At 41.6% G+C, this 19,218-nt stretch overlaps 1 protein-coding gene across 1 annotated transcript in view; it reads left to right on the forward strand.

Annotated features, from left to right (window-relative positions):
• The window catches only part of LOC122806145 (inter-alpha-trypsin inhibitor heavy chain H3-like), a 1,222,311-nt gene that overhangs the window by 183,963 nt on the left and 1,019,130 nt on the right, over positions 1–19,218 (forward strand). The window contains exon 3 of the mRNA XM_044076382.1: positions 5,435–5,539. Within this exon, the coding sequence (XP_043932317.1) occupies positions 5,435–5,539 (105 nt within the window). The remainder of the gene's footprint in view (positions 1–5,434; positions 5,540–19,218) is intronic.

A 19,218-nucleotide genomic window follows, 5' to 3' on the forward strand; every position in this document is an offset into this window, starting at 1 on the left:
GGGGGATCAGAGTGAAGTACCTTCTGCATTTGTTGTTTGGAGGGAGGCAAAAATATTGCTGTAAGGTTGCCCCCAGTGCCTGAAAATCTCATTCGCTACTGACTGGTTCAGAGCCCACTTGGGAGGATGCAAAATGGACCTGCTCAATTTGTCCACCAGGATGTTGGATTCCCCTGGGATGTGAGTTGCAGTAAGAAAACAGTTGGAAGCAATCGCCCATTCCCAAACTCTCATGGCCTCTTGGCAGAGCAGGTAAGATCAGATTCCCAACTCCTTGTTGATGTACCATGCCACTGACATATTGTCCGTCAAGATTGTAATTGACCCAAGAGAGAGGCAATCCTGAAAAGCTTGCAATGTGAGGAGGACCACTCTCATCTCCAGGACATTTATGTGCAATTTGGTCTCTATGGTGGACCACATGCCTTAGACCATCTTTCCCTGAAAATGCCCCTCCACCCAGTAGGGAGGCATCTGCAGTCACTGTGGCCAAAGGGGGGGGGTTAAGGACAAATGGCCTGCCTAAATGAAGGTCATCCATGAGCATCCACCATAGAAGATGATGTCTGCAAATTGGTGTAAGTTTGATCGGAGTTGATAACGGATGATACCGGATGGACCATTGACTAGCCAGGGTCCAGTGAAGAACTCTCATGAAGAACCTGGCTAGAGGAACAAGAGGAAGGCAGCCAACATGGAGCCCAGGGCTATAATAATTGAGTGACCGGAAGGAGATAGAGTGTCCAGAAGGCATTGTACTTGCTGTCTGATAGACGATATCCGCTATGGGGAAAGAACTGCAACTTGCTTTATTGTGTTCAACTGTGTCCTGTTCTTGAACTGCGGCCAACTTGGATTTGGCCATGTTGACCATGATTCCCAGGTTAAGAAACAGGCACAACATCACCTGAATCACCCAGAACAGGTGATGTCTTGTGGGTGCCATCAGAAGCCAATCATCCAGGTCGGAAAACACCTGGAAACCTTGCAGACGGAGGTGCACTGCGACTACTGCCATGCATTTGGTGAACATGTGGGGGGCTGTGGTGACACCAAAGGGCATTGATCTGAACGGGTAATGATCAGCCCCGGGTAATGATCAGCCCCCAGCTGGAAGTGTAGAAATCTCCTGGAGCACCTGTCTATTTTCCTATGATAGTACACATCCTGGAGATCCACTGAACACATCCAGTCATCCTTGCCCTTTAGCAGCAGAATGGACTGTGCTGTAACTATGCGGAACTTTGTCCTCTTGACAAACAAATTCAAACTGCTGAGATCCAGGATGGGCCAAAGGTCACCAGTCTACTTTGGCACCAAAAAGAAGTGTGAGTAAGTTCCACATCTTCATTGTTTGGTTGGAACCTGCTGGATGACTTTTTTGTCTAGAAGTTTTTGCACTTCTAGAAGAGCATTTTCCCTCTGACTGAGTAGCATGTTGGGGAGACACTCCCCTGTGGGGGGAGGAGGAAGGGAAAAGGGAATATAGTAGCCTCTGGATATGATGTTTAACACCCAAGCTTCATTTGTTATATCTGTCCAGGCTGCTGGGTGTAATGATAGTCTGCCCCTGACTGCCTCCAGAGTAGGACAGTTGGGCAGCACTTCAGGATCACTGAAAAGGCTTGTCAGAGAAGGGTTCCCTGCAGCCCTGGTTCTGTGGACCCCCTCTGCCCCTGGGGTGGTGTCTACCATTAAATCCTCTCCCTCTGTGCCTGGAAGAGGATTCTTCCTGCGAATCAGGGAAGGCCCCTTGGGATTTGTAGAACCACATCTTCTTCCCACACCTTTGGTTTCTGGAAAATGTTCATTGGGGGGAAGAAAATTTAATTCCCACAGCAAAGAATTTTGCCGCCCTGTTTGCTGCAGGTCAGAGTCTCCTTAACCAATGGTCTGAACAAGGAGCAACCATCAAAGGTGATGTTAATGAAGGATACTTTGAAGGGGTCTGCAAACCTGCATAGTCTCATGCAGACATGTTGTCTGAGAGCTGTGCCTGAACCAGCTGCTCAAGAAGTTCCCTCTGCCACATGGGAGGTTAGCCTCATCGAAGAGTTAGCAATAGAAGCCATGGTATTCAGCTATGGGGAGATCTTTTTAAAGGCTTCTTCTGAAAGTGACTGCCCCAAAGATGTGGAAAGTTCCTTTATCAAGTCTCTCTGGAGGTGAGTGAATTGTGCCAGATAATTCAATGCTCTCTGAGAGAAAGTGGCTGATGCATGCACTCACTTCCCATGTCTGTCCAAGGCCCGAGACTCTTTGTTCGGAGGGTGGACATTAGAGCTCTGTTTGGCAAGCTCTTTCTTGGTGGCTGCCGACACCACAGTGGCATCAACCGGGACACCTTTACTCCAGAAGATCCAATCCTGAGGGGGGTTATGATACCTATCAGTGCACTTTGGAATTGGTTCTATGGTATCAGGCTCCTTCCAAACCCAGTGGGTGATAAGGTCAATAAGCTGGTCCACAGGTGGGGTCACCCAGGACATAGATGGTCCCATCCTGTATGCCTTCAGGAACACTGACTCCTCTGAGTAAGGGGGTTGGGATGACCATCCACCATTTTGTTTTAGAATTTCTAAGATATTTCCAAAGGAGATATCATTGGGTGGAGATCAGGGGTGTCCTTCCACTTCAACAAAGTCAGTGTCCTCTGTTAAAGACTCTAAAGGGGAGTCAATGTGCTTCCTCTTGCACCAACACTTCTGGGGGACCACCTCCATGGGGTACTCGGGAAGGATGACTCGGAAGACAGGGAAACCCTCTGCTGAGGGGTTGGCTGGAGGCTCTCCAGGAGGGGCTGACCATGGATCAGATGGATAGCAGCAAAGCTTCAATCCACAGAGGACTGGGAGGGGCATGGTGGAGGAGGGACCATCTCTCAAGGAGTCAAAAAAGCCCTCTCTGCTACCTTGAATGCCAAGGATGCCGGAGAAGCCTGTTTTCCCACCCTGGAGACCAAAGTCTCCAAGGGAGAAAGAGACAAGCCACCCCGGATCCAGCACTGCCAGAAGGCTCTGGCCCCGAGCCATCGATGGCTGAGGCCCCCAAGGGAAGGGACGGCTCTGAGAAGGACAAAGTCAGAGCCGACACCAACTCTGAAGATCCGGCGTTGATGCCTATGATTTGGGACCCGCTCTGCTCTGACAAAACTGGAGCCAAGCTGGTCTGGGACTCTGCCAGAGCCAGGGGAAAGGAACATCCCATGATCCAATGATAATCAACTCGAAATCACCAGGCCCTGTGACTGCAAAACCAAAGGGACTGGAGGAGGTTGAGGTATTGGAAGAGCTCTCATGGATCCAGCTTGGGTCAGAGAAGGCAAAATCCCCAGCTGGATCTGGGCTTTGAGGAAGCTCCTCATCATCCGATCCATCTTCGAATGAGAGAGCTGAGAGGTCCTAGAGGACAAATAGGAATGTGTAGACTGCACCAGTGAAGCACTCGGTCGGGCAGTATGAGCTGGTGAAGGTGACTTGCTTCAATCCAGAGTAAGATACCGAGAGTTATGCTCCAAACAGGAGTACTTCCAAGTCTGCTTCGGGGAAGATGAACTGCGAATCCTAATGACTTCCAACGGCTCTGAGAGGATGCTCAGACCTGAAGTCATTGGATCAATCCCTCATATCCAAAAAGCCTGTTGGATCCATAGAGAAGTACAAAGCTGAAGGATCCAAAGAAGACGGATCCAAAGGTTTTCCCCTCTTTTCAGAAGTAGAAGCTGATGTCCCTGGTGAAGTACAGGGGGGTTGCATCTTCTGAAAGGGAGTCTGGACTCCAGAGAAGGGAAGAAGCCCTCTCAAAAAGAGCTTGTTCCTCCTATCAGCCAGGGCCTGGGGATTGAAAGCCGAGCAAATATTGCATGGCATATCCAAGTGCCCCAGGCCCAAGCAGTAAACGCACCTCTTGTGGGCATCAGATTGGAGAATCTTATGCCTATAAGAGGCACACCTCTTAAGCCTACCAGGTTTCTCAGGCTTGTCTGACATAATTGCTAGTCACTCACAAAACACACGCACACACACACACACACACACACACACACACACACACACACACACACACACACACACACACGCACACACACACACACACACACACACACACACACACACACACACACACACACACACACAGAGCTAACCAGTCACACACTACCAGTAATCACTACACTAAACTAAAGGATAGTGGGAAATATTTTTTTTTAAGTTTTAGTAGAAAGAAAAGGAGGAAAGAGAAAGTGAAACTACAAAAAGGGTGAGAAAGACCTAGCAGCAGTGACCACTAAGATAGCATAGTAGGAGGGGAGGTATAGAAGAAAGGAAGACTAACTTACAAGATTACCAAGGAAAATTTAGAAAATCTAAGAAAACAAGGAAGATATTACCAATAACACTGAAGAGGCTCGCAACTGCATCTGGACCAAACGGTGGCAAACGAGATCTGAGGGTTTGTTAGGGAGTGAGGCATTATGGGAGAGGGAAGAGTCTGAGGCTCGGATCATATGTCTGAGAAATGGCTGGCTTGGATCCGAGGACAGATCCGAAGACCCATTCCTGATGCATAATGAAATGGACAACATCAGATCCTGTTTTTAGTCTGCTCAGATCAAGCTGCCTAACTGTTTTGGCTCAAAGAAGGTGCCCTGAAACTTTGGAAGCTGGCCACCTGTTAAATCTTCTGCAAGATATATCTCATAAAGCTTAGGCTATTGAAGAAGAGGTCAATATGATGAACATCATTCTCTGTGTTATCTATGCATTGAACAAATGATTAAGAGTCAATCTTGGCCCACTGTGCTACTTTCCATTATAGGCACTGGGCATTTTATAATGCCTTCTGTCACTCCTAAGACATGCACGCGCCTGTCAATAAAGACTACTGCCCATTGTCAGTTTGATGCATTACACAAACACCCTAACTCACATGCCTGCCTCCTACCTTCAATGGGCTGGTGAAGCCAATGACTAGCTCAGCTCCTCCTCCCCCAGATGCGCACATCCAACTTCCTGGCCTGCTTTGTTATTTTCTGTATAGTCACTGGGCATTTTAAAATGCCTACTGTAACTCCTGAGACATGATATAAAAGAAGTTTATAGAAACACCAGCTCTGTAAGTAGAAAGGCTGTGTGCTCTTCTATTCCAGCGCTATTGGTAAGAGGGATTCATAACTCAGGGACTGCCATTTACAAAACAATATGAGTTAAACAGGATCATCTGGAGGGTTTCAGAACAAAAACAAGTAGGCATAAATGTTGTAACAGATGGCAAAATATTATAAGTCTAAGGTATCTAAAACAGCTGCAAACAAAAAAAAACCTTGGGTTCATAGTATAGCTCTATATGATATAGAAGTATATAATTTTTCTTTGAAATCCAAGCAGTGATTCTTTTTTGATGTACAAGCAAACTATTTGCTTTACTGTCTCCACAGGATAATTGATGGAGTGACGTATGTTGGAACTGTGAAAGAGAAAGAGGCTGCACAACAGCAGTATGACACTGCAGTTTCTCAAGGTCAAAGTGCTGGACTGGTTAAGTAAGTAAGCAACTACTTGTACAAATAAATCACTGAAACATTTAATGTTTTATCAGACATGACCACTGACTCCATTAATGTTTTTGTGCACATGCATTTTTCAATATAAAGCTATTCAAAGTAAACTGAAATATCTAAAGGTATAAATAGATAAATTATTCAACTCAGTTTCAATGGCCACCATATAATAACTGTCTTAGTAGTCACTTAAGCAATGTCACTATTAAAGGGTGACATTCCAAATGCCTCTGACCCAGGAGAACAATATAATACTCGGACACTAGCTATAGATTACTGTTTTAACATAAACTAAAGCATAGTTGCTTTTTGCATAGTACTTGATGACCATTAAGCCTAGCCTCAGTCAGACTCCTGCCCAATTATTCCCTTGTGATAGGGACAAAAAAACTAGCCAATACCCAATACTGGTTTGCAAGGTCAACTCAGTACAAAATGGACTGTACTGTGTATGTGGTTGGAATCCAGCAATATCTATTTGTACCACCGCCATACATTTGTACTAGAGCCATTGGGGAAGGCTGTCATTCAGGAAGCCATGAAAGTTGTTTGTGTCTTCACAGGCATACTGGTAATGAAGATTTTTTTCACTAAATTACGTTAACCCATAATCCCTGCCCTGGGCAGGTGGACATATGATCCACATCCCTGCAAGGGCAGATATCTTCCATTTACACAAATGCATGCACCTGTGCTCATGTCAATGAAGACTACTGCCCATCATCAACTTGATGTCTTACACATCTACCCCAGGTTACATGTCCACCTCCTACCTCCAATGGGCTGCTGAAGCCCATGACTGGCTAAGCTTCTCCTCCCCCAGGATGGGCACACCCATCTTCCTTGCTAGCACTGTAAAGTGCCTGCACCTTTAACTGAATTCAAGTCATCTGGGCTGAGGTCAGAGCTTTGTTCCTCTACCCCTCAAGAGCTGGCTACAAAAACAAGACTTAAATAAAAAATGCTTTCTGGCTGATTTGACCACTGACTAACTCTTTTATAATGTTTTTGTGTTGAAGTCAGAACTTTATTCCTCTACACCTCAAGAGCTGGCTGATTTGTGCATTAGCCTCATAGTTTTATGGGACTTATGACCTTTAGAAATTAATTATGCAAGCATTTAAGCCAAGTAAGAGAGTGATAACCAGAGAGGAACACTTGGAGAAAACACTGAGCAATTATGTCAGAAAACTTTCAAATGCATCCTGTGGATTAAATTATTGTCAACCCTCAGCTCCACATGTGATAGAAGTCAGGGAGCTAGACACCAAAAGTAATGAGCTAAGATAAGAGTCAAGTAAAAATATGTATTGTATTTAATATGTTTTGGTGCAGCATTTTAAAAAGAATGGATTCAAGGAATTAAAAAAATGCTTGTCATACAGCTCCAGTGGTTGTTATGTATCTATGCCTGCCTGATATGACTGATGAGCCCTAAAGCCACGTTACAGCTAAGCCACCAAAACTAATGAACTAACCTCAAAATCCTTTAAATGTTGTCTTCTCATAATACACTCGGATGGGAAGGTACCTCAAATTGGATTTGTTACCAATAAATGAATTACAAATATTAGCAGAAGTGATTTCAGACATCCTTCATGTAATACAGATTGGCAGTCTGAACGGGAGAAAGAGAGAGGATTGTCGTATCAGATGGATGTAAATGAAAGGACCTGATATAATGATAGATAAATAACTACAGTAACCAGTTCATATGGTCCATCTGATTTGACCAATGGGTCAACTCCTCAGCCACTGAATACCTGGGAGGAATCATGACACAAGACCTTCAGGGATAGTAGCTCTAAAGGAAACCCTAGACCTTGAAATAGTACCTCATTTGTAATGCTTAGCAAAGGTAAGTAACATAGACCATATTGCTTTATTGAAATTTCTAAAGAAGGCTGTATGCGACAAAGTGGATGCACTTCAGAAAAGCTGATTTCTGATGTCGAATATATGTTAACAAGCTTTTTAGCAGTTTTAGCCAAATTTTCAGATAAAAGTCAGCTGTGTGATAAGCAGATTTCAAATGATCACGTTAGATGGGTACCTAAAAGCTGAGCTTCTCAAAATTGAAAAAAGGGAATTTTTTAAGTGAATTTTTGTTTGAATTTAAAAAAAAGTTTTTTATGTTTTAAAATTGGCGGGAAAGTTTTAATTTCCCCATGTAAAATTTTTCAAATTTTTAAAGGAAAGTTTTTTTGAATTTCAAAATATTTTAGTTTAAAAAGCGAAAAATTTTAAGGGGAAACTGGGGTTCATAAGAACAAAAATTTTTTAAATAAACAAACTTTTAAACGCAAAAAAAAAAATTTTTTTTTAAAAAAAACCCAATAAAGTGAAAAAAATCTAACCCGTTATATTCCATCTGTTTGACCCAAAGGGTCAATTCAGCCCTGAATTGGGGGGGGAAACTGCACAAGACCTTAGGGATAACCTGGAAACCCTAACCGAAAAAAACCCATTTTTAATTTCAAAGGAATGAATATTTTTTTATTAAATTTCTAAAGAACGTAATGGTACAAACCTTTTGGGGGTAGCACTGGGTTTGAGGAATGAACAGTTTTTGGATAAAAATTAAGACAAACCTTGAATAGGGGCATTGAATTTTGCAAAGGTTAGACAAACCAATTTATAATTTTTTTAAAGGGTTTGGTTTTTGCAATGAAAGCCCCTGGTGTAAAACCCTTGAGTATTAAATGATACTGCGCAGAGCCTTAGTAGGGTAATTAAACACTGGGCCCCAAACTTAGGGCATTCCACAAAATTGTAAACCCCCAAAAGTCCTTTGCATAAACTCCTGGTTTTTATAACTAAAAGGGACAGACCTGCAGACTACTAGGTAATAAAATAAAGTACAGCTCAAAAATTTTCCCTTAAAAAAGGGGGGGGAAAAGAACAGCTACAAGAATCATTTCATCACTTTTTGTCTTAAACTGAAATAAATTTTTTTCTGGCCCGATTAGTATAGGGAAGTTTAAAATTTTAAAGCTGGGGAAAAATAAAACCAATTGGGAAAGGAAGGGAAACCGCTTAGACCGGAAAAATAATTTACTTTTGTTTTTAAAGCTTTCACATAACCAATTGTTGCTTCTAGTACTTATGAATCCAATTAAAAAGGACTGGAAAAAAGGGGAAAGGGCCTTGAATGCCAATTTACTTGTTTGATTTAAAAAAAAATCTTGGGGGTATTTGGTAAGCCTGCTTTTTAAAAAAAATTGTCCCTTTTTTACCCTTATAAAAAAAAAAATCAAGGTTTTAAATTTTTTTTAGCCAAAGTGGTTTCTGGGCATTCTTTGAAAAAAATTACCTTTTTTAGGTAAAAAAAATACAGGAATGGATAGCTTTTTACAGTCTTTCCACTTCAAAAAAAAAAGGCAGTTTCGGGAAATATTTTCGGAAAATGAGTAAGGTGACTCCCCCGAACTTCAATCCCTTTTTACAGAATCAGAGAGAAAAATAGTTTTCCCAATTTTAAAATATACATTCGGCCCAAAAGAAGGTTAATTTTTCCCAAAAAATTTTTCCAAAAGGGGTAGCTGTTTTTACCAGGAGGGCCTATTTTAAAAACTTTTAAAAAAGAAAACAGAGGAAAACAAAGGTAATGAATTTTTAAAACAAAAAAATTTTTTGGGAAAAAAGGAGCCGGGGGTTTTCACACAAAATTTTGGGCAAGGAATACCCTTAAAAAGGGGGAAAAAAAACAAAATTAAAGGAAGCCCAGAAGGCAAAAAAAATTAGTTAAAAAGCAACCTTTATTAGAAGAAAAACAAGTTTAAAAAATATAACAAGAAAAACACTTAGGATAATGCAGTAAAGGCAATCAAAAAAGCCAAACTAAATTTTAAATACCCAAATCAGGAAAGATTAGAAATCGGGAAAAAATTTTAATACTTTTCCCATTCCCCCCAGACAATCAAAATATCTTCCCAACTTTTCAGCTTAAAAAATTTTTTATTTGTTTCAATACTGGGGAAAGGATTTCCCAAATTTGGCATTTCCATTTTTGGGGCTTTTCACACAATTTTAGGGGAAATTTTTTCCAAACCAACTTTCAGTGGAAAATTTTTGGGGATTGGTCTAGGGACCCGGAAATTGCAAACCCCCATTGGTTTTTTGGTTTTTTTTAAAAAATGTCTCATTTCAACTTTTGTTACCAAGAAGCCCTTGTGAGGTTTTTTTTACATGGCTAACGGGGGGCACCGAAAATCAGCTTAATAAAACATTGTTCCTGTTTTTTTTATTTTTTTCTTTATTTCTTTTTTATTTTTAAAACTTTTTTTTGTGATTTTTTTGCATTTCACTGGTTGAGGAAACTGAAATTTTACTTTTTTTAACATTTTGGGGTTTTTGTTTTGTAATTGTTCTTAAATCTTTTTTAAGGGCCCTTTGTGTTTAAAAAATTTTTTAAAGGTCACTGTGTTTTTGATTAGAAAATTTCCATTTTTTACCCCCCCTGTTGGTTGTTTTTTTATATTGGGGGCTTTATTCCCCCAGGTTTTACTGGGCCCCCCCCATTAGGCTTACCCCTTTCCCCGCAGGGAAACATTTGAGGGCCAAACCCTGTTTTTATTTTTCCCTTTTCCCTAAAAAAAAATTTTTTTGCTTTTTCCCCCTTTTTGTGGGGATTACCTATTAATTTTTGGAGGACATTTGAGGCTTTTAGGGCCCCCCCTTTCTTTTTAAAAATTCTAGCTTTTTTGTTTTTGACTAGCCGTTTTTTTTTTGCCCTTTTTCAGAAATTTTTGTAACAAAAAAGCTCTTAAAGCCTCAACTTTTTTCTAGAAAAACAGTTTTGTTTAACTAAAACCTATAGGGACTAAATAGCCCCTTTTTTTTCCGCACCCAAATTCATCTTGGGGAACAGTTTCCCCAGTACACAAAACCCTTTCCCCAACCCCCCCAATCAACCGTGGGTCCTTTTGAAACTGGGCAAATCTTCCCCCAAAACGGACCAGTAAAGGGGAAATCCTTACCACCCACACTCACCAAGTCCCTAAAACCAACCACCCAAAAACCCCCAATGAAACACAAAAAACACCTCACACCCTCAGAAAATCCCAAAACAAACCCCAAACAAAAAACAAGAACCCCCCCCCAACACAACCCAAATCACAAACCCCCAAAAATCAGGGCCCAAACCCCAACCCCAAAGGGAAACCCCCCCCACCACAATGACCATAGCCAACTATGTTCCCCACCAGGGAAAAAAGGGAAAATTTCCACCCTGTCGGTGCCAATCCGCCCCAAAAAATGTCGGTCACCCAACAAGAAAAATTACCCGTCATTTTCCTGTTGGGTGAAGACCGAATACTCCTGGCACAAAAGGGGGAAGGGGCTGTCCCTTTCCCCCGGGGGTTTATGCCCCGAGTACTCCTGCCATAAGAATGATCCACGTACAAAGGCAAAAAAAATTTACCAACTTTGGTAAACTTCTGGGTTTACAAGGGGTCCAGTACCGGCCATGAATGATCACAAGCCCGTGTTTTCCAGGATCCGACCCGCCCCCGGGATTGGAATTTAAAACTGGCTTTTAAGGGGCCCTTTCCCCCCCAGGCCAACCCCCTTTAAAAAAAATGGGCCCCCTTTTTTAGGCAAAGGTTCAAAAATTTGGGAAACAAATTTTTCCCCCCCCCAAACCCCCCTTTTTTAAATAAAAAATGCTTTCTGGCTGATTTGACCACTGACTAACTCTTTTATAATGTTTTTGTGTTGAAGTCAGAGCTTTATTCCTCTACACCTCAAGAGCTGGCTGATTTGTGCATTAGCCTCATAGTTTTATGGGACTTATGACCTTTAGAAATTAAATATGCAAGCATTTAAGCCAAGTAAGAGAGTGATAACCAGAGTGGAACACTTGGAGAAAACACTGAGCAATTATGTCAGAAAACTTTCAAATGCATCCTGTGGATTAAATTATCGTCAACCCTCAGCTACACATGTGATAGAAGTCAGGGAGCTAGACACCAAAAGTAATGAGCTAAGATAAGAGTCAAGTAAAAATATGTATTGTATTTAATATGTTTTGGTGCAGCATTTTAAAAAGAATGGATTCAAGGAATTAAAAAAATGCTTGTCATACAGCTCCAGTGGTTGTTATGTATCTATGCCTGCCTGATATGACTGATGAGCCCTAAAGCCACGTTACAGCTAAGCCACCAAAACTAATGAACTAACCTCAAAATCCTTTAAATGTTGTCTTCTCATAATACACTCGGATGGGAAGGTACCTCAAATTGGATTTGTTACCAATAAATGAATTACAAATATTAGCAGAAGTGATTTCAGACATCCTTCATGTAATATAGATTGGCAGTCTGAACGGGAGAAAGAGAGGGGATTGTCGTATCAGATGGATGTAAATGAAAGGACCTGATATAATGATAGATAAATAACTACAGTAACCAGTTCATATGGTCCATCTGATTTGACCAATGGGTCAACTCCTCAGCCACTGAATACCTGGGAGGAATCATGACACAAGACCTTCAGGGATAGTAGCTCTAAAGGAAACCCTAGACCTTGAAATAGTACCTCATTTGTAATGCTTAGCAAAGGTAAGTAACATAGACCATATTGCTTTATTGAAATTTCTAAAGAAGGCTGTGGAAGTGGTGACAAACCTTGTGGAGTAGACACTGGGTTTGCATGGAATGAAGCAGTTTTGAGTTGAGTAAATGTATGACATGCAGTCAGACAGCCATTGAGATAGGGTGACATTAGACACTTTTGCACCAAGCTTGTTAGCAGCAAATCCCACATAAAGTTAGTAATCTTTTCTAAAGGGTTTGGTTCTGTGCAGATAGAAAGCTCAGCTGTGTAAGTAAACCTACCATTAAAGCAGATATTCAAATGATCACTGCTGCAGTAGCCTTAGCTCTACGGGTATATCCTAAACAGCTAGCCAGCTTCCAGAGCTTCAGGGCACCTTCCATTTGCACAAATATGTAACAGCCTGAGCAAAACTGAAAAAAAATCAACATTTGCATCCAAACTCTTCTGAGCTTTCTTGATAACTGAAATAGGGAGGCTAGAGCCCTGAAACAGGTCAGTACTAGGTAAGTAAAATCAAAGTATTCATGCTGGCAAAAATATTACACAAATATAAAGGGGATGGAGGGAAGAAGCAACTACAGCAGCAGGGATCATTCGAACATCTACTGTTATTGTAAACTTACTTACACAGCTGCACAATATTCATCATTTGATTACTGCTGCGGTAGCCTTAGCTATATGGGAAGATTACCATAGCTTATAATGACTGGTGGAGGAAGGATAAGGAACCAGCAGCCTCTGGAGAATGGCCCAAGTGAAGCTCGCTCTAGACCTGGAAAAGTAATTTACTTTGTACTTTGTAAAGCTATGCACATAGGACCAAGTTGTTGCTTCTAGAATACTTATAGAATCCACATTCCAAAAAGGCACTGATGAAGACAAGGCCCTGGAAGAGTGTGCCTTGACCATGCCTGGAATTGACTTGTTGTGGACGGTTTAACAAAAGGAAATAGCATGTGGGAATCATTTGGATATAGCCTGCTTTGAAACAAGTTGTCCTTTTTTCCTACCTTCATAAAAAATAAATAATCGATCAGAGTTTCTGAAAGTTTTAGTTATGTCACGGTAATAGCTGAGTTATCAGTGGACATTCTTATGAAAAAAAAACTTCATCCTCATTTTTAGGCCCTAGAAAGAATACAGAGAGATGGATAGCTTTATTCACAGTAAACTTGAATACCACTTCAGGCATAAAAGAAGGCTTAGTTCTCAAGGAAACCCTATCTTTCTGGAAAATGAGATAAGGCTGACTCACCATGAGAGCTTGCAACTCAGACACTGTTCTTACAGAAGTCAGAGTAGTTAACAAAATAGTTTTCCATATTATGAACCTCATATCATGCCGGTGGACTGGTCCAAATGGAGCAAGAGTTAATTTTTCCAACACAAAGTTAAGATTCCAAAGAGGAGCTAGCTGTTTCCTAGGTGGCCAGGTATGTGGCACTCATTTCAAAAACATTTTAACACAAGAAAGCATCGAGAGAGGGGATCTAAAGGAATATACGCTGAAGTTTCCAACAGCAAAACCTTTATAAGAGAAGAAAGGCAGCCGGAGGTTTATACCTCACACAAATATTGTGAAACTAAGGCAATACTAGCCTTAAAAGGAAGGAAATAATGGCAAAGATTAGGAAGTGCAATGCCCAGTAAGGCAAAAAAAACCTCATTGATTGAAATAAGCAACTCAGGGGTTTATTCAGATCTAGAAAAGTCAAGTTTGAAATGTAAATAGCCTCCCAGATCAACGACAATCACAATTAGTTCTTCTGCTATAACTTATAGCTCAAAAGCAATACAAAACAAACTGCCAAACTAATTGTAAATGGATCCAACTCTACTGAGCCAGAAGATATAGCAAATCTACTGGTCAACAAATTTAACTCCACTTTTGCCCTTTATTCCCACCAGACACCCCTCAGGAAATATCTTCAACCATAACTACCTCAACTATCGCTAGGGAACAGGTCCTCAATGCACTTCCCAAGGCCAGGAGCACTACATACATGGACCTCAATAATATCCCAGGATATCTCCTTAATAGCATTAAACACAACCTGTCATGACCACAGAAATTACTATTTAATTACTATTTAACCATAGTCTGCATGCCAAGAAAATGCAGGACTGCAAATGTAATCCCTCTACGCCAGGATGGGCCATCATTGGACCCAGGCAACTATAGAACCATAAGTCTGACTAGTCTCATATGCAAATCCGTGGAAAGACTTATCATGGAACTGATAAACAATTACATAAGAAACCTTCACTCACTGGATTCAACCCAGTTTGGTTTTGTCAAGGGCAGGTCATGCGTAGTCAGCCTAGTGGACTTCTTCAAGGTCACCAAAGCAATAGACGAGAGCAAAATGGAGGTAGATGGGCCAGCTCTGAACACCTCCAGAAATACTGACTCTTCAGATGAAGGGTTGCTGAGAGTCCAACCACATTTATCTTCCAGGATCTCAAGGATGTCTCTGAATGAGACATCTTCTGGAGGAAATTGTGGGGACTCTTCACCTTCATTGAAGTCCGTATCCTCAGTGACTAACTCTTGCGGAGAGTCTAAGTGCTTCCTCTTACACTTCTTCTTCCTAGGGACCTGCTCAGTGTGGTGTTCTTGAGAGGTGTTGGAAGAGACTGTAATACCCTGCTGGGTAGTCTGTAGGTCTTGGACTGGCTGCCCCTGTGGAATTGAATGATGAGGCTCTAAGCGCAGAGACATCTGGGAGGTGGATTGGAAATCCGAGGGGGTTGAATCCATTAGGCTTGTTGAAGCAGAGAAAACCCTCTTCACAAACTCAAAGACCAACTGCCCAGAGAGGGAGAGGACCTTGGAGCCAAGAAGGCAGGCTTCTGGACCATTGTCTCCTCCCACCCCGAAAGCAGTCTCAGTGAGGAGGAATTCAAAGCCGAGCTATCCAGTGCCGAAGCAGCAAGGTGCAGGGATGGCTCCAAAACCCTCAGAGTCAACTTCAGTGCTTTGGATCCAACATGCAGGCTCTGGCTCAGGGGGTCCTCTGGATCCAAAAATGTCAGAGCAGAGGTGCTTAGAGTCAGCTTTGGATCGAGTGATAAAGTTATCCTCGGATCTGAACCTGACGGACCCCGGAAGACCCAGATCCAGGGACTCTGAAGCAAAATGGGAATCTGAGAAGGAGTGTGGAGTAGTGGAGTGGTCAACGGATTGGCTACCTGACCCAAACTGGTAGATGCCAATAACATACCCATCTGGATCTGTGGCAAGAAAAACTTCCTCATCATCCAATCCACATCCTCTTCAGTCAAACTCCTAGATGAACAAGTTGATGCCAGAGAAGGGAATTTTGCATGGCACCTCTCTAGGAAAGGGGAAGGAGCCTAGAAGGCACAGGATCAACTGATGGGGAATACTGGGTCCTAGGCAAAAGTATGGGATCCTTAACAGTTGGAGCTGACCGTTTTTTTAGTTGGATCCAATGATGCAGAATCTAATGACCTCTTTCTGTTCAGATCCAAAGGAGAAGAGGTGTGAGGACTCCTAGAATCTGATTTGGACTTTTTCCTGGAAAGTTTGGAGAACAGAGCTGAGGAAGTTGAAGGAGCAGGAGATTTCAACTCCTTAAGTCTTCTGCTTGGGGCACTGAGTCCCTACAATAGCCTCTTCGAAGGAAAAAGACAACATATCTTTTTAATATTAATTTATTTTTTCTATCCACCAATGCCCGTGGATTAAAGTTACAGCAGATAGTGCTGTCTTCCTGAAGGTGTTGTAGGCCTAAGTAACAGATGCAAAGACTGTGGGCATCCAGAATACATAGCTTATGCCCACATTTGGAACACCTTTTAAAACCTGAAGGTCCCTTCTCAGCCATTCTAATGGCAAAAGATAAACAGAAGAAAAAAGGGAATGGTGTTTACCAACAATGATAATGCAGAGTACACTACTGTGTAGAGGACAAAAGGGAGAAAAATATACCAACAATGGTAACAGTAGAAATGCTAATAGTATAAGAGTAAGGGGACGATATAAAAAGACTAACTATAAGAAAAAATGTAACTTATCTGAAATAGTGATTGATGAAACTCAAGAGCTATGGCAACCACGTCTTTCTTAAAAAGCATCAAAAGAGATCTGAGGTATGTTAGGAGTTGGCACATTATAGGAAAGGGAAAAACACAATATCTTTGTGGTTACCACAAGCTTTAGTAACAACAAAGCTGGATCAAGGATTGAATCCGAACCCAGCAGTTGAGGATATGAAAATTGACAACATCGGATCCTGACCTTTGACCATCATGTGTCTACAGTAGTAAGGAAATCATTCTATGTTGCACAACTTGTAAGTTAGGGTATGGTATCTAGGTCCAAGGATGTCCTTGTTCCACTGTATCTGCCCATCCTCAGACCAATCATTGAGTACAACCCCCCCCCTTCTGTATATACATGACCAGGCATATGCAACAACCTAGAGTATCCACTTAGGTTCTAACCTAACCTAAATCTCATCTGCAGCATAAGTAGGACATGTTGAAGTGACATGTATGTGTCTCAGAGATTACTCCTTCTCTGGAACATGCTTCTCATCCATGAGAAGCAGTGATGGTTCCTAACCCAATCCAAGCGTAACATGGACCGATGGATAGAGAATCGGAAATTTACCCCTGGTTTGGCAACGATGTCTCTAGCAGACAGAGGCAACCTGCAAATCCTTGACAACCCAAGCCCAAGTCTACATACACTCTTAAAATAACCCTAGACTATCAAAACTTGTTAGATGCATTTGAAAAGTTCAGCTAAGCTTAAAAAGGCCCCCTGAGGGTTATAAGCCTAGCAATCACCTATGAACTAAAGATGCTAAAGTAGCCCTGTTTCTTGTCTTGGCGGCGAGTAGAACATCTTTTCCATTTAGCAATATATGTTCTCCTACTTGCAGGTTATCTTGCCTCCATTAATACCTGCTGCATGTCTTCAAAAATAGGACATAAAAAGCTCACCCATACTCTGCTAAACTTTGTTGTGAGGGAAAGGTTAGTTTGCCTTTTATTTGTTGCATTTTGTATTATTCTATTGCCTTTTCTATTTTGAATACTGTGATTTGTTTTCTTTACCTTGTGTTTTACTTGTATTCTGCTTTTAACTGCATATTAAAACTTGAAAAGAGCCCACAGCTCTGTCTCTTGTGAGTCAGGCTGAAATCAGAACAGATCAATTAAGGACTCACACATAACATAGAACATGTCAGTTAAGGTTAATCATCTGTGAACTGTGGAGGAGGAGCTAGGAACTAAACCTTTTATTTAAGGGGTAAAATAAAACATTTCAGAGCTTTACTAGAAAGGCTCACCCAGACTCTGCTACACTTTGCTGTGAGGGAAAGGTTAGTTTGCTTTTTATTTGTTGTATTTTATTTTACATTTGTTGATCGGGATAGTCTGACTGGATGTATGCCCATTTTCAGTGGAGGCCCGGGGAGAAAAGCTCCACATACCAAAAAAGGGACAGTACATACATCACTGAGTGATAAACTAAGGCAGACATGTTTAGAAAAATATAGCTAAAGAATACAGTCAGATATCAATATACACAATGTGCAGACATTACATATGATTGGCAAAGACGCATCAGAAAATGTGAACATAGAATACAATCAGATATCATAATCCACAATGCTTAGACATTCAAATGCTATGAGACATAGATACTTGGCTAAACAGAAGGTTGGCTAGCAAGACATGTATTAGTGAAGTTGTTAGTCAGGTTTAGAACAAGAGAACAGCCAATGAGATGTGAGTATTTTTTTAATTCTCTTTTAAACAGGGGTAGTGAGGTTTCCTTGGTGACGGCAGTAGGGAGTAGATTCCAGATTTTACCGGTTGAGTTGGCAAATATCGCATCACCTGCAGAGTTGTTGGATTTTTGGGTCAGTATCATTATTTTTTAAAAGCTGAGCATAATGGCCTGGGGGCACTATGAGGGGTGAGAATATTTTTGAGGGCAGTGGTGTTATTAGGTTGATGGAGTATTTTATGCGCTACTGTAAGCTATTTGAACTGTAGAAGGCTAGGATACTCTAGCCATCCCAGTGCTTTGAGGTTCTGGCAATGGTGGGTCCTAAAAGCCATGCCAGTAGCAAATCTGGCTTTATGATTGTAACATCCTGATAATTTGTTGAGATCAGTTTTGGATAGGTTGGTGTATACAGGGGAGGCATACATGAAGGTAGAGAGGAGGTGTGATCTTGCAATAGCAATCCTGGCTAGGGGGGTGAGGAAAGGTTTGGCTCTGTACAGGGAGCCAAATTTTTTGTTGATGGACTTAATAGTGTGATTGACATGTTTATCAAATTTAAGGTTGTTGTCTATTATTACGCCTAGAAGCTTTGTATGGTCATCAGGGGAGATAATGGTGTCACTGCTAGATTTGATGTTGAAGGAAGGAGGAGAAATTCTGTGGTTAGGGGAGAAGTGTAGTAACTTGGTTTTGTTAGGATTTAGAAGCAGGTGGCAATTAGCTAGCCATGTTTCTACCTTGCTGAAAGTGGTCTGTGTGAGGGTTAGAAGTTGTGTAGGAGAGGAGGCGGTGCATATCAGCATTGAGTCATCTGCATATTAGATAGAGGTGGCTCCTAGGATGGTGGTGTGCAGATCATTGATAAAGACAAAGAAAAGAAGGGGACCTAGTATGGACCCTTGTGGGACACTTAGGGTTAGAGGAAGTTGGGATGACAGCTTGCTCTGCCATAAGACAGCCTGCTGTCTACCGTTTAGGTAGGAGTGAAACCATTGTATTGCATGTTGGTCTAAACCGATGGTTTGTAGGGTATTGAGCAGTAGCTCACAGTTGACCATATCGAAAGCTTTTGAGAGACCTAGGAAGAGTGCTGAAGATAGTTTGTTGTTGTTACCATCAAGACTGATGACATTACAGAAAGACAGAAGAGCCGTGGTGGTACTGTGGAATGGCCTAAAGCCGTGCTGAGAGTCGGCGATCTTTCCGTTTTGAATAAGAAAGTGCATAATTTGCTTGTGTATGCATATTTCCATGATTTTAGCTAGTGGTGAAAGAATGGTTATAGGTCTAAAGTTAGATACTTCTGTGGAATGTCCTCCTTTATGGAGAGGTA

The sequence above is a fragment of the Protopterus annectens genome, chromosome 7.part0 (assembly GCF_019279795.1).
Source record: "Protopterus annectens isolate FY-2018-M chromosome 7.part0, PAN1.0, whole genome shotgun sequence".
NCBI classification, from domain to species: Eukaryota; Metazoa; Chordata; order Ceratodontiformes; family Protopteridae; genus Protopterus; species Protopterus annectens.